Genomic DNA, 15903 nt, shown 5'->3' with positions numbered 1-15903 from the left:
CTTTAAAAGGACTGATGTATTTAGTGCTCTATCAACCATTGACACAACAGGCAGTGAGATGAGAGGTGCAAGACCAAGAAGAACAACGAGTCAAATAACTGCTTAGCACTTCTGGATACATTAGTCCTAGGAACTGGGAGATGTGGCACTTAGTCTGCCTTCACTAGAAAATGTGCCCCTGGAGAAACAAGGCAAGACTGAAAGGTACTCAAAGACATGCCTTTGAAGAGTGACTTCCAACACAGAAACCAGGAGCATAAAGCAATTACTCATTCTTTGAAGATTACAGCTGGCCTTTTAAACCTTAACGCTTATTTGAATAAGCCACAACAGAAAGAGGAGGTCCTCCAGTCTTACTTGAAGGGAATAATTAGGCTACTTGGACTTGAAGGGAATCATTAGGCTACTTGGCAGACCAAGTTTGGAGTGTCTGGTGGCTTTTCCTAAAATAAAAAGTATAATGAAGAATCGCATATAAATATTAGAAACAGATATGCTACTTCCTTTACAGTTCCAGAGGGGAGTGACTTCTTGAAAAGGCCAAGGGTATTCTGCACCAGTTATTTTAATCATTATGTTAATCACTGACTGATCATACCAAGATTACTTCCAGTCGATGAGTTAAGCAATCTGTAACAAGATTCAGAGTACTCCAAAACATATCAGAAGGCATTTTCAATCTACACTTTTTCCTTAAAATCTACTCTGTAGCAACCCCACATCTTAATTTCAGTTAACCAGCACACTTCTGCACACCACTTTTTGTTTCCTGCCCTTCTTACATTAAGAGCTAGAGATTAAAGAAACAGCCGAGTACAGACAATCCGAATGAAACCTCATTAGCTTCACCTCTCCATACCAGTTATGTAAGACAAATCTTCCCATCTCCTTCCTCCCACTGCTACAATTTCTCCTTTGGAGTATTCAGACACACCATAAACAGGATTACATTAGTTTTCAACGTTTGGTTTGTCTCATTTGGTTGACACACAGTCTTTCCGTCTCACACGGACAATACTTGTTATTTTGACTTTGTATGCTCCCACTGGTGCTGTCTGACTGAATTTTTCCAATGTTTTTTCTTTGCATTAATCAGTTATACAGCTATTTTGAGGCCACCTGTAGTCAGGCCATTTGGCAAACTGATGTCTGTGCACCACAGGTAAGCTTGAATGCCTGTGCCCAAAGTCCAGAAAACACACAAGTGCTCTTGCTGCTGTAAAGACCTCCTCACAACTCAATGCCTAGTGAAGTAAGCTCAACAACCCAGAGAAGACAAACCTGAGATCTGTCAAGTGATCGGTATTTCTGCATACAATCCTGAGCCTCATTCGGCAAATCAGGTCTTACACTCTACGTAACACACTTTTGATGAAACCAACTTGTATCACAGCCTGCTCAGACAAAGAAGGTTATTCCTACTTCCTCAAGCCCATTTGTGTTGCTCTGCAATGAAAGAATGATTTACATTTTAACAGACATAAAGTTCTAAGTCTGCTCAGCACCTGAACAAGTCTGGAGTCAAAAAGAGTTAATGGTTTTAATGAGAAACAGAACTGGCTACTTGATAAAACAGTCAAGCAAGGTACTTGGCAAAATTTATCAGGCAGCAGCCACCAAATTATCCTTTCCAAATCTCCCTCCTCTGCCACAATGAAAAGCACACAATTTCAGAGACAGGGAGGGAAAAGAGAAGCCTCCACCCTAAGGCAAGTTTACCAATAACACTGCACGCCGAACGAGGGCTGAAAGACTATTAAGTGAATGAAGGATACTCAAGAGCTTGTTGTAAACGGAGATTATACAAATTTCACTGCAAAACGTTTGCTGTTTAAATTATCAAGGTAATAGAAAACATTAAATATGAAAAAGATTATTTCAAACAAATTTAACAGGTTATACATGTACATGTATCTATAGTACTTTCTACACTCTGGCTGATACTTGTAAGAACGCCCCCACAACGCGGATCAAGCATCACTGTTTACTGACTAGAGACTACCGGCCCTTCCGAAACCTAGGACAGAAAAGTCCAAATGCCATAATCTTCAAATGCAGAAAGTTTTTTTTGAAAGTGTAAGTATCTGAGTCTGGTTCTCTGGGCACATACAGAATTCTTAAGCTACTGCAGTGAGGAACCCTAAAAGATGAAAATAAGAGACTTATCTGAATATAATGAACAAACATCAGCTATACTAAGAGTACCAGAAACAGAAAACACCCCACACATTCAATCTACACTTGAAATATTTCATTTTAGATTTAACTGCCCCACTCCTACTGATGCCAGTAACATGATCCTCACTGACTATACAAATCACAAAGATTACTTTAATCCTACTGCAGAAGCAAAGCCTTTCAAGTATGGTGTTACTGAGCTGATAAGTGAAGTTTCTGGAAGACCTTCATGTATTTGTAGAAAGTGCCAGGCTTGTGTGCCACACACTTTCGAAAGTATTTGAAAAGTGCTTTGAAAGCAACACTTTAAACTCCAAGTGCTCATACTAGCCTTCACTAGTGACCTAATGCAATTATGAAGATGTAGCTCTGACTTCATTTTGCTATTTTACTATGCATTTCATGGAATCATAGAATTATTTAGGTTGGAAAAGACCCTGAAGATGATCAAATCCAACTGTTAACCCAGTGCTGCCAAGTCCACCCCTAAACCATGTCCCTAAGCGCCACATCTACACATCTTTTAAACACCTCCAGGGGTGGTGACTCAAACAATCCCTGGGGCAGCCTGTGTCGATGCTTGACGACCACACACTCCCACATCTCCATGTACTGAGGGGCCCAAAACCAAACACAGGATTTGAGGTGTGGTGTCACCAGTGCCCAGTACAGGGGGACAATCACTTCCCCTGTCCTGCTGGCCACGCTCTTTCTGACACAGGCCAGGATGCTGTTGGTCATCTTGGCCCCCTAGGCACACTGCTGGCTCCTGCCCAGCCGGCCGTCACCCAGCACCCCCAGGCCCTTTCCCACCAGGCACTTTCCAGCCGCTCTGCCCCAGCCTGTAGCGCTGCGTGGGGCTGGTGTGACCCAGGCAGATCAACACTCCTGCCCGGCTTACTGAGGGTGCATTCAGTCCCCTCATCCAGATCATCGATTAAGATATTAAACAAAATGGCTCAAATACTGAGCCCTGGGGAACACCACTTGTGACCAGCCACCAACTGCACTTAACTTCATTCAGAATTCTTTGGGCCTGGCCATCCAGCCAGTTTTTTACCCAGCACAGTCCACTCACCCGAGCCATGAGCAGCCAGTTTCTCCAGGAGAATGCTGTGGGAAAAGCTGTTAAAGGCTTTACTAAAGTCCAGGTAAACAACATCCTCAAGCTTTACCTCATCCACTAAGCAAGTCATCTTGTTGTAGAAGGAGATCAGGTTCATCAAGCAGGATCTGCCTTTCATTAACACATACTGACTGGGCCTCATCACCTGGTTGTCCTGCATGTGCCACGTGACAGCACTCAAGATCTGCCCCACAAGCTCCCCTAGCTCTGAGGTCAGATCGACAGGCCTGTAGTTTCCAAGATCCTCCTTCTTGCCCTTCTTGTAGATGGGTGTCACATTGGCCTACCTCCCCCTTCTGGGACCTCCCCGGGCAGCCAGGACTGCTGATAAATTACTGACAGTGGCTTGGTGAGCACCTGACAAGATCCCTCAGTACCCCTAGGTGGATCCCACCTGGCCCCACAGACTTTTGTGTGCCTGCGTCTGTTGTTAACTGTTTCCACTTGGATTATGGGGGTCTTCATTCTGCTCGCCGTCCCTGGGTACCCTGAGAACAATTGGTCTTACTGTTGAAGACTGAGGCGAAGAAGGCATTAAGTAACTCAGCCTTTTCCTCACCCTTTGTCACAGTTTCCCCCACATTCAATAAAGGATGGAGATGCTCCTTAGCCCTCCTTTTGTTGTGAGTATCTTTATAGAAACATTTTTTATTGTCTTTTACAGAAGTAGTCAAATTAAGTTCTAGTTGAGCTTTTGCCCTTCTGATTTTTTTCCTTGTATAACCTCACAACACCCATGTAGTGATACTGCGCTGCCTGCCCTTAATTCTCACCCATAAACACTTCAAACTTTCATCACCATTGCCACACTTCACAGTCAGAACACTCCCTAACATACAGGGCTACCCCGCTGCCCTTCCCTCCTTGTCTGTAATTTCTGAAGAACTTACAACCATCCACTGCAACTCCAGTTATGTAAGTCATCCCACCACATTTCTGTGATTGCAATTACATCAGTTTTCCACCTGTACAACCGCTCCCAACTCCCCATTTGTTGCCCATGCTGCATGCATTGGTGCAGATGCACTTCAGTCAGCCTACTGACCCTGCCCACCTTCCCACAGGGAGAAACCCTAACTCCTATGTCACTGTTCTCAGGTGCTTCCACGCTTTCTAACACAACAACCACCCTTGTGTCTTTGCTGCCACATGGCTCTCCATCCCTTACCCTCACAGAGGTGGCTAAGGTGCAGAGTGCATTAGCATGGAGACATTTCAAATGTGTCCCAGAGTACTTGGCACATGATGGAGCAGACTGAAGGACCCTGACAGCACCCTGTTCCTCAAACACTGGCGTGTGTCCCATGGCTTACCACTAATGAGCCTGCTTTTAGCCCTTTCCACCTTCAAATCCAACTCAAAGCTCTTCCAATGAGCTCTCTAACTCTTGTGCAAAGAACCCTTCCCCTGCTTTGAGACAGGTGTACCCCATCTGTCTCCAGCAGGCCTGGTGTCATGTAGACCAATCTGTGTGTGATCAAAAAAACTACAATTCTGCCAGTGAGATCCATCATGGAGCCAGATACTGATCAGCTGGGTCTTCCTGTTTCTTCCAACATAATTCCCTGCAACTGGAAGGACAGAGAAAAAAAATATCTACTTGTGCTCCTGATCCCTTAACCAGCTGTTCCAAGGCCCAGAAGTCTCTTTGGATCACCCTTGTACTTCTTATCGCAATGCTGTGGCTGCCTACATGATAAAGCAATAAGGAGTAATAATGTGAGGGCTGTACAGGGCAGAAGGCTTTCCTGTAACCTCATCCAGCCCTTCCACAACACAGAAGATATGAATCCAGCCTTTTCACCTAGAAATGCAATTTCAGTCGTTCAAGTCTTCTATGCCTACTATAGGCAATCTTCCTGAGTGTGGTGGGTTGACCTTGCCTGGATGGCAGGTGCCCACTCCCCTCCTCAGCAGAGCCCAAAGTGTGTGCATGGAGGGTGGTGGTGTCTGTATGTGTGTCTGTGGAATAAGATGGGAAAAAACCCCTTGTGGGTCAAGACAAAGGCAGTTTAACGCGGCGATAGCAAAGGTCACATGTGCAGAAGCAAAGGGAAACAAAAGACGTTATTCTCTTCCTCCCATCAGCAGGTGATGTTTGGCCGCTTCCAGGAAGTGGGGCTTCAGCACGCACAGCTGCTGCCCCAGAAGACATATGTTGTAAATAACGAATTTCCCCCCAATTCCTTCTCCTTTCTCTTAGCTTTTATATATGAGCAGACGTCATGTGGTATGGAATATCCCATTGGCCACTCTGAGTCAGCTGCCCTGGCTGTGTCCCCTGCCCTGATCTTGCCCACCCCCAGCCTGCTGGTGAAGGGGGTGTGAAATGTTGGAGAGGCAGCCTTGGTGCTGTGCGAGCGCCGCTCAGCAGCAGCCAAAACGCTGGTGTGTTACCACCACCTTTCTAGCTGCCAACACAAGCACAGCGCTGTGAGGGCTGCTGTGCGGCTCAGCCAGACCCAATACACTGAGAAGAGTTCAGACAAAACCTGCACAGGAATTAAGACTTCATCCAGATGTTAAAACACAGATGAGAGGAACCACATGCAAGAAGGTAACACTACTTACTGAACAGACAATAACTCTGGAAAAATTTGAAAGTTATTGTTTGTTCTTTTGTTTTGGTGGATTTTGTTGTTTGGATTTTTATTAACATCGAAGAATGGAAGGTTCCTGTTGTTCTGTGGACAGAGTTTGATCTTGCCTAGTTTTACTCACAATTTTACTGAAACAGTCCCCAAGTCCATTTTCCTCCTAGACGTTTGTCATGGCGGGATTGTACTTTCAGGCAAGGGCTTGTATCACCATGCAATCATGCAGAACCTACCTCAACACTGCTGAAGACCCAAGCTGCTACTAAAAACCACAGACCCACACTATCCTTCCCAATTACTACTCCAAGCACATATGGCCACAGTACATGCCTTGGAAAGGTTACAGTCAGCATTCAGGTACGTAACAAGGAAAGCTAGTTAGAGAGGCAGGGAACACTGATTATGTTATGTAAGCATTTAAAAAGTGAATACCCAACCAGTGGAACATGCACATTGAAAGAGTGCACAATGTTTCTAATGACATTAGATTTTGCTACTGAACATTTCTTTTCCTAACAGAGAGCAACTGGGAAGCAGGTAAGATCTCACAGTGCGCCTGTCCAGTGACATGTCTGTAAGTCTGCATAAAGCGCAGTAGGTCAGACAGGCTGCTGAGAAGGCACTCAGTGAAGAAACACCTTGCTATTCATGGTTCTCAGTTTTATCTTCAGCCTATGTCTGCATGCCCTACCTCACACTAGCATTACGAGAAAACATTCAGATGCTCTCCTTATGCACCATTTCAGACTATAGGGAAAAGACAGGGAAGGATGTTTAAAGAAAAACACAGCCCTGATTATTTACTAATGATTTAATCAAGCACTGGAGAACAGGTAGGAGATGTTTCAGCAAGAGGTTTTATGATACTAGATCAGTGATCTAACAGATATCCCCGGGAAGCCTGCAAAGGACTTAAAAAATGAGCTCTGAAAGGCAGCTATTAAAAGGTCACAGGTAGATAACTGTATAGCGTACATGACATTTCTAAAGGGGTCTTGCAATGCCATCCAAAAGCTTTTAGACTACACACATACATATCGGGAAATTTAAACTTGAAAGCTGGTGACTTTCAAGTCACTAGCTCAAAATGTCACAGCTTCCCTTTCCAGAGGCCTACAACAGGTGTGAAGCATGTAAGTTTATCTCATCACTCACCACCTTATTGAAAAATGGCCTATGCCAAAAAGTGAAAGCAGAGAGATTTAATAAAGGAAACTCATAAGGACTCATTGTAAAATCTTGATTCAATAGCCTCATTTCAAGTTATATCACAGGATAGTTGCTTTTTATAGGCATAGAAGGTCTCTTAGGATGAAACAAAACTGAAAGGTGTTAGAAATGCTAATGACTGCTCAGTCCATCAGACAGCACCAGCCATCATCCAAGCAGTTTCTTCATGTTTCTCTCCATATACCCATGCTTCTGTGGTGCACTGTTGTGCTGAAGTTGACATAACACAAGGACACCAGCAAGAGGTGTATGTGCAAAAGTCACCTTGCTTCTTCCATGGATGTTGGGGGTGGGGAGAGCCTGGGGAGGGCAAACTGTCTGGTAAAGATTTAGAGACTGCCTCAGTAATGCTGCTGGGGCCAACCTCTCAGAAGAACCACTGCTCAGAGTGTTACAAAACTAAATACGGTTAACCCCTCTTCAGCCTGCCTCTGTGGTACAGAAGCACCACAAGACATTTAACCATGACACATTCCTATTTCATGTCAGAGAACAAAATGGGAAGGGAAGGTGTATGGATTCCATGCGCAACAGAGAAATAATGAGGAAGCCAACCTGAAACCAAGACAGTTCAGCATTAGATGATTTCCAAAAGGAAAGCCAAGATCATTCAGGAAAGTGTTTCTTGAATATGGTTAAAGAAGAAGGTCACTGTTTATAAATCACTCTTAGAAATCAATCTACTATTGATTAATTTCAAAACTACCCAGAAATTGACAATGGTTAAGCATCCTTAATCAATGATAAGAGTAGCTAAAACATTCCACCTCCTTTTCTAAGGTGACAACCCAAGAACAAAGGTTCTCCCCGACCTTCCCCACAGTGGGACTATAAAGCTTAGATGGCAACAAACAGAGAAGTAAAGCTTGTTTTAACCTAAGTCGCATCACCACGTCTGTCTGAGAAAAAACCTACTACTTATAATTGTTAATTTATTCCCTGTCCTACTGCCCATAAGAGACCACCAGAGGCTTTAAAGTCATTCAGATATATACTGCTCAGTATATACGCATCTCTCCCTTCCTTCTCCACCCTGCAAAGGCAGGCATTGAAGGCACTGAAATGTCTTTAACAGTTGTCTAGCAGCCCCACAAAAATTACAGAAAACAGTTTAATGCCTGACAACCTGCCACAGCTTGTCCTACAAAACCACCCTATGAAGGCCAGGCTGACTTGGACACCAGGAAAAATAACCATTTATCTTTACACCAGAGAAGCTCTGTATGTTTGCAGACAACACCAAGCAGGATGGGAGTGCTGATCGGCTTTGAAGGTAGAAAGACTCTACAGAGAGATCTGGACATGCTGGATCAATGGGATGAGGCCAGTTGTATGAGGTTCCACAAGGAGAATGTTCCTGCATTTGGGACACAATAACCCCACGCAGAGCTACAGGCTGGGGCAGAGCGGCTGGAAAGTGCCTGGTGGGAAAGGGCCTGGGGGTGCTGGGTGACGGCCGGCTGGGCAGGAGCCAGCAGTGTGCCCAGGGGGCCAAGATGACCAACAGCATCCTGGCCTGTGTCAGAAAGAGCGTGGCCAGCAGGACAGGGGAAGTGATTGTCCCCCTGTACTGGGCACTGGTGACACCACACCTCAAATCCTGTGTTTGGTTTTGGGCCCCTCAGTACATGGAGATGTGGGAGTGTGTGGTCGTCAAGCATCGACACAGGCTGCCCCAGGGATTGTTTGAGTCACCACCCCTGGAGGTGTTTAAAAGATGTGTAGATGTGGCGCTTAGGGACATGGTTTAGGGGTGGACTTGGCAGCACTGGGTTAACAGTTGGATTTGATGATCTTCAGGGTCTTTTCCAACCTAAATAATTCTATGCTGTTCTCCAAAAAAATTGTAGTATGTACTACTTTTGGAAAAAAACACAAATTCGTCTTTACTTTAGGCAGAATGTCCACAAAGATGAAAAAACTAATCACAGATGGTAAGTTTAACTAATGTTCCTACTTAGAACTACTGAATGGTAACTCGAAGACAAATGTGTTAGTATTACTTAAAGGAGACTAAGTAGCAGACTGTGTTCAGTCTGCAATGATGTCCTGTAAAAATAGAAAACATGCTGCAAAAGAGCTATTTAAATGTTTTGAGTCTAGGAAAAAGAACATTTATACCCAATGTTCCCCCACTCTGCCAATACCACCAATTCCCAGGTTCAAACCTTTATGCCCAGTAAAACCACTACAGAAAAGCTCTGTGGGTTTTTCCTTCTCTGTCCTTATTCCCTCTCTCACCCTCAAGCTATCCACTATGAAACACCTGGATAGGAAAAACTTAGTTTGCAATCTCTGCAAAAAAGGAAAGTTTTCCATGTGCGAGCCCAAGCATCTCTGCCTCATTCGCTATTCAGAGGCAACTACACTAGTGATATCTAGAACACCTGTTGCAGCAACAAAAGCCAGTAAACACTCTGTACCCCTCCAAGTAATGCACACAAAAAATTAACCCCCCTTCCATCTAATGCATTCTACAATACCTTTCCCACCTGCTCCCTCTACAGCCCCTTGTAACAGTCATTTATCCTCCGGAAATCCCAAGACAGCTTCCAAGACAGGGGAGCTCTTTATCTATAGCTGGTGATGCAGACAGAGATGCCAGTGACCTATCCAAAACTCATACAGGAAGTCCATCAGAAAAAAAAAAACAAAAGGAGAGATTAAACTCTTTTCCCAGCTGCTTGGTGATGATCCTTCATTCTCCATCTGAAAGGCCTTAGGATCCTATGCCAAGGGGCATGAGCCTATCAGACAAGCCCAAAAAACCTGGAGTTTCAAGTTTCAGCTAGACCACAAAACATACAATAGCTTTGTACACTGTGAAGAAACAGATGTTGTTACTATGGGCACCACAAATACGCAAAGCACCTACAAACAAATTGCCAAAAGCATTCTACAAATAAATACACAACTCCCACAAGTGGATGTACCCTTCCAATTAAGGAATTAAAGGAAGAATTTTCCTGCTTTTCATACTTTCCTGCCAGATGCGTGGGGTGGGGCAACATACTTTTATTCTTTACATTCTTTCTTAAAGTCTCCTCCTGGCATTCTCTTGTCCTTTGTGAACTTACTGGATAACCCTCTATACCCTTCTAGACTGTTTGGGTTGCTCAAGTCTCACAAGTTTTGGAAAGAGAAGACAAATTATTTACACATAATGCTCCCTTCATTGCTGATTCCCTTAAAGCTTGGTACACCAGAAAGCTATGATAAATTTGAAGGTAATAACTACCTACAAGGGAAATGATGGTATGTCCCTTTCAAAAGCACGCTGCATATGATGTGAAGATTAAATATTCTGTTCCTACAGCTTCTTAAATCACTTCCCATAAAAAGTACATTCAGGAGAAACTGAATTTTCTGCTCCTTCTGTCTTTACTTTCATTAGGTCTGCTTCAGGCTGGATTAAGTAGGCTAGTATTTGCTTTGGCTTCTGCAAAATTTAAGTTCAGCATAAACCTTTATTATCTCCCATTATCTATCTTAAATATCTGCAATGAAAAAGCAGAAAGACTAACAATGGGTAATGTTCTGGTAACTTTTCTAATGAAGAAGGTAGAAGACTTATTTGCATGCTCTCAGCTAGGGAAAACACACCGTGTAGATAAAAGTCACTGAATTACTCTTGGCAGCTCTTTAAAAGTGCCTTAAGCTACCCTGTGGCCAAAATCAGGAGCGTACACTGTGCTGGTTTTGACTGGGGTAGCGTTAATTTTCTTCATAGCAGCTAGCACGGGGCTATGTTTTGGATTTGTGTTGAAAACATCATTGACAGTACAGGGATGTTTTCATTATTACTGAGCAGTGCTTACAGAGTCAAGGCCTTTTCTGCTTCTCACACTTCCCCACCACCCAGCAGGCTGGGGATACAGAAGAAACTGGGAGGGGGCATAGCTGGGACTGCTGATCACAGCTTACCAAAGGGATATTCCATACCATCAGCATATAAGGCTGGGAGAAGAACAAAAAAGGGAGGGGACATTTAAAGTGATGTCATTTCTTTTCCCAGGTAACCTTCACACACGACGGAGCCCTGCTTTCCTGGAGATGGCTGAACACCTGCCTCCCATGGGGAGTGATGAGTGAATTCCTTGGTTTGTTTTGCTTGTGTGCGCAGCTTTTGCTTTACCTACTACATTGTCATTACCTCAACCCACGAGTTTTCCCACTTTTACTCTTCCCATTCTCTCTCCATCCCACTGCGTGGGAGTGTGCAAGCAGCTGTGTGGTGCTCGGTTGCCAGCTGCACTTAAGTCATGACATATACCCAGCAGCAGATAGTCCACTACCACAACCAAAATTGAGTACTTGCAGAGAAAAATGTTACAGGAATGAAACTAGCAGTGACAGTGTAGTTTAACGAGACTTTTCTGTATCTTTTATAGCAGCTGCTCCATAAAGAAATAAAGGATTCAAGAGGATGCTTTAGAAAGATTAAAACGTATCTTGCTAAGTTACTTGTACACTCAAACCACCTTGATTTCCTGCGAATAGGTGTGCTGAGAAGTTTGATTACCTGCCAAAGAAAGAAAAAACTCAAGGACTGTGAAACATGTAACAGATGTTTGTATTAGAGAAATTCCTAATATCCTAAATGATACATCCTATTTTATTTAATTGCTTCTGCACACTTAACTGTACTTGTGCAACAGCAGGCATGTTAAATCACTATTACAAAAGAGAAAAATGCATTACCACTTTTTCCAGAATAAGAAAAACAGAAAAACACTGAGAATAAAAACAGAAGGTATGCTCTTTAAAACAGACTTTTCCCTACTACATACAGACATTTGTCTCCTGAAGTTCTCTTGGTTACCTGTTTGAGAAGACATATACCAGTGTAACATGCTACCATAGCCAATCATTTTCAGAATGTGGCTAAAGGGTAAGAGAAATCCCCTATCTACTACCATCACACTCTAGCCACCCACATAATTTGTACACAAGAAGACTCTCAACTTTCTCCTCCAGTACTACCATAACAAGGAAATCAAGAATATTCTCCAAGACTTTATCAAAACCGAGGATAAAAGCTTACTGCAGATTGTGAAACACTGCTTTTTAAGAGTCTTTAAGAAAATGCCACTAGAGCAGATTTCAAAAGACCTACATCTCTTCTGCTAAGCTCACTCAGGTCAGCCTCATTTCTTCATTTTACCCTCCCTTCAGGAACTCATTCACAATGCACAGTGTTCTTGGAACAGGCACAAGTTAAGGCGATTCTGAATTTCAGTGACATACCAGTCCAACCTCCGGCTTCTGGCAAATGCAAAAATTTGCCTCACTCACACAAGTACTGACATTAGTCAGTACGTCGGAATCCAGCATGAATGCAACATGATTGCATGAATTTTGCTGAATCCAGCAAAACTGATTTTCACTTATTAATACTACTACACAGCCATCTTCATGGGAGATATGCAGACTATAACCTATTGTGACTGGCACTCCCTGCTCCTGCTCCCGGTAATAAAAAACCTACTTCTGAGCTTAAGAAAAACAGTAAAATCTCCAATACTGATGATCTTGAAACTGTATATACATAGCTTGACATATCTTGACAATACAAGAACTACACCACCAGAGTTTTAAAAGGCCATTTCACTCCAAAAATGGAATGAAATATGTGACAGCATCAGCTTCAAATGTATGTTAAACTGATTTGTTTACTGATAGAAAGAAAGCCCCAAAAGTTCAGAGCATTTTTCACCCCCGACTCTAGAGGTAAATCAAAGGACACCTTAGCCAGACTTATGCATTATACATCGTTTTCTTCCTACAGACACCTGTCTACCTTCGGCAAAAAGAGACAAGTACTTAAAGTAAGGAAATGGCATAAGATATCAATAATAGCACATTTATTCCTTCTCTAGCCACCTCAGCTGGCTCAGAGGAGAGCAATCTTAAGTCTTGCATGTCTGAAGAGGGACTTACACCCTCAGCAGAATTCAGCAGAAGCTGCTGCTTCTTTAGTAAAGCCAGGGTACTAAGACCTGATAAGCATTTGGCAAATGTAATTTTTTTTGCTACCTCCTCTCAGTTCTCTACAGTTCCCTTTCTTGTCTCTGCACTGAACGCTCAGTGTCTTGATAACTCATTTGTTGTGACTCTTTGTCAATATTTTTTGGTTTCTACTGTTATGGCTACACAACCTAATGAAAAGGAGATACTTCAGACTTTCCTGTCTCCTTGCCTAGAATGCCTACATAGTGCAGAGGCAGTCACAGATGGTGCAGTGCAGAGACTGTTTCAAAGTGTTACCTTTAGTACCCTTAAAAGCTTACCTGGTGATGTGTACAGCATTTTTCTGTGGTGGGGTGGAGTGGAAGGAAGAAAAGGACCTGTTTAAGCTTTGTTTGATTCTCAGAAAAGAAGAGGCCAACAGTTTTACTGTCTTGGACTACTGCACAGAAGATTCTCAAGCTGCCACACTTCCTAACTGTTCAGGGCTAAGTGACTTACCCTGCTGTCTTGGCCTTTTACTTCTGTACATGTGCATGCACAGTGATTAAGAACAATTCATACCTTATTTGTAGCAGTAGCGCTGGATCCTGGGACCACAGGCACATTGGTCACTTGCACTGATAAGTAATTATTGTCTACGAGGGGCCAAGCGCCTTCCACTTTGCATGTCTGGAAGTGATCCTTAAAAGTCCTCAGATGAGGATCACCAAACAAGCCACAAAACAGGTAAGTAGGAGTCGTCGTCTTGCCCCCTCCCTGATATTCTCTGGCTTCTATGTGGTCATTGTAATTACAGGGATCATGGGTCACCTCAGGGTTGGTGGAGGATGTGGGTCCATCTTTGGAACAGTTTCTCTGGCTCATGAGGTCACTGATCCCAAGCACTGCATAATGGTAGACTAGGTTTCCACGGCATACTTTGGAATTGCGATCAGTACAGGCAGAGTACGCTCGCAGGGCCTTGCAGAACTCCAGATCAAACCCCTCAAAAGCAGAGTTCAGATGTGATGTTAAGGATACAAAATCAGTGGTGCACTTCTGGATTCCACAAGGTGTTTGCATCTGGCAGTCACCTAAGCACAAACAGATGGCAGAGAGAAATTATGCAAACAGATTGCAATACCTCATTTTACACCCACAGGAAACAGAACTGCAGAAAACAACCTGAAGACAACTTGCAGTGTTCACCCATTAAGGAAACACTATATAATAGAGAAAAAGGGCTCAGGAGGCAGAAAGATAGCAATACAGACCATCTCACAGGCTGAGATGGTCCATGCATGACTTAATCCATTACTTGATATTGTCTAGATGGAAATTAAAAGCACTAAACTCCTGCCAAGTATGAGCCCAGCATTTCCTTCCAGATACCAAGGTGATGATGAATTTCCACGCTTAAGTTAATCACTTGGTCAATAATCAAGTCTCCATTTAGTCTTTCAGTGCTTTACACAAGGTATTGAACTTTTAAACAGAATCCTACCCCTCAGAAGGATGTGCTAAAGGCAGCAAGTGACATATGCTTAGACAAAAACCGACTGAATGAAGCAGAAATCAGTTTCTCTTCTAGAAAGCAGGGTGGGGAGAAGGAGGGTAGGAAAGTGGGCAGCCCATAAATTCAGTTTGTTTTATTTCCCTGACACTGCCATAGCTAAAGCTTCACTGCTCACTTTCTGGGACTAATGAGTGAGAAAACCCACAGCTGTCTGAAGTGTAAGGTGCAGTACAATACACTGCAATAGCAGTACTTCTTAAAAGTGTAATTCAATAATAAGACAAGGGCCAAAGAAACCCTCTCCCCACAAAAACCTGAAGTACTTATCAGATGTATGCAACAGGTACGCAGTTCAGTTTACAGGAACAAACCAGTTAGACTTTATCTGGTCACCTGATTTCCGCACAGAAAGCATTAATTACCCTCCCAGCCAGCAAACTGGAGTTTTACAGCCCTCTCCTCCACAGCTCTTGCTGTCATGATCTGAAACCCTTCCAGACTCTCATGGCAGTTAACAACGGTCTTCTGCAGGTAACATTTACACAAGAACTCATAAGGATCAGAAACAAAATTGGCAAGACTACACACTGCACTAAAGGAAACAGAGCCACACGTTCCACAGGGGTTAAAATGAGGAAGACGCTAGGTAACAGAAGATGGACCTTCTTAAATACTGTAAGATTTCATAAAATAGCTGTCCAGTGGCCAGAACTTTCCACTGAAAACACGCTGTGCTTGTTACTTTCATGAACTATAAAATTCAGCTGTGCATACATTAATCTGTAATTTCACTGTCATAAAGCAGATTTTGAAACCACAAAAATGCTTACAAAGATACATGGAAGTGTGAAAAAGGGAAAATAGAATACATCTAACAGATACTCTTTTTGCTCCCCTCAGAGCCCTCTTTACAACATTTCTCACTTGTTTTGCGTGTCCTCAAAGTAAAATAGGCATGGCTCCAGTCTGATTTTAAAAGCCTAATTAAAACGTTCCTAAATGCCGGAGAAATGAGGAGTGGACAATGAACTGAACAGTACTGCAACACTTCTCATTTTTCTGCAATTCACACAACGATGTGAGAGTATTAGCAATTTCTTTGCTTGCCCCTTAGCTGACCCTCATGTGAGTCAGTACTCAAATAACTTACTCTGAATATCCAAACCATGAATTTATAATGGCAACAGGTGTTGCCAGTGATGGGTAGCTAACACAAATCTCCTGTCAAAATCCCAAGATAACACAGAGTATGAAGGAGGAAATCTGTAACCTACAGTCAAGCGTGACCACGAAGTGTGTAAGTAAGC

At 43.2% G+C, this 15903-nt stretch overlaps 1 protein-coding gene across 1 annotated transcript in view; it reads right to left on the bottom strand.

The window, feature by feature from the left end:
• RGMB (repulsive guidance molecule BMP co-receptor b) overlaps nucleotides 1–15903 on the bottom strand; it is a 34161-nt gene that overhangs the window by 17161 nt on the left and 1097 nt on the right. Inside the window, exon 2 of the mRNA XM_055699872.1 lies at nucleotides 13663–14174. Within this exon, the coding sequence (XP_055555847.1) occupies nucleotides 13663–14174 (512 nt within the window). The remainder of the gene's footprint in view (nucleotides 1–13662; nucleotides 14175–15903) is intronic.

Source organism: Falco cherrug, chromosome Z (genome assembly GCF_023634085.1).
Source record: "Falco cherrug isolate bFalChe1 chromosome Z, bFalChe1.pri, whole genome shotgun sequence".
Lineage (NCBI taxonomy): Eukaryota > Metazoa > Chordata > Aves > Falconiformes > Falconidae > Falco > Falco cherrug.
The sequence above is the reverse complement of the archived record's forward strand: the minus strand, read 5'-3'. Positions and strand labels throughout refer to the sequence as shown.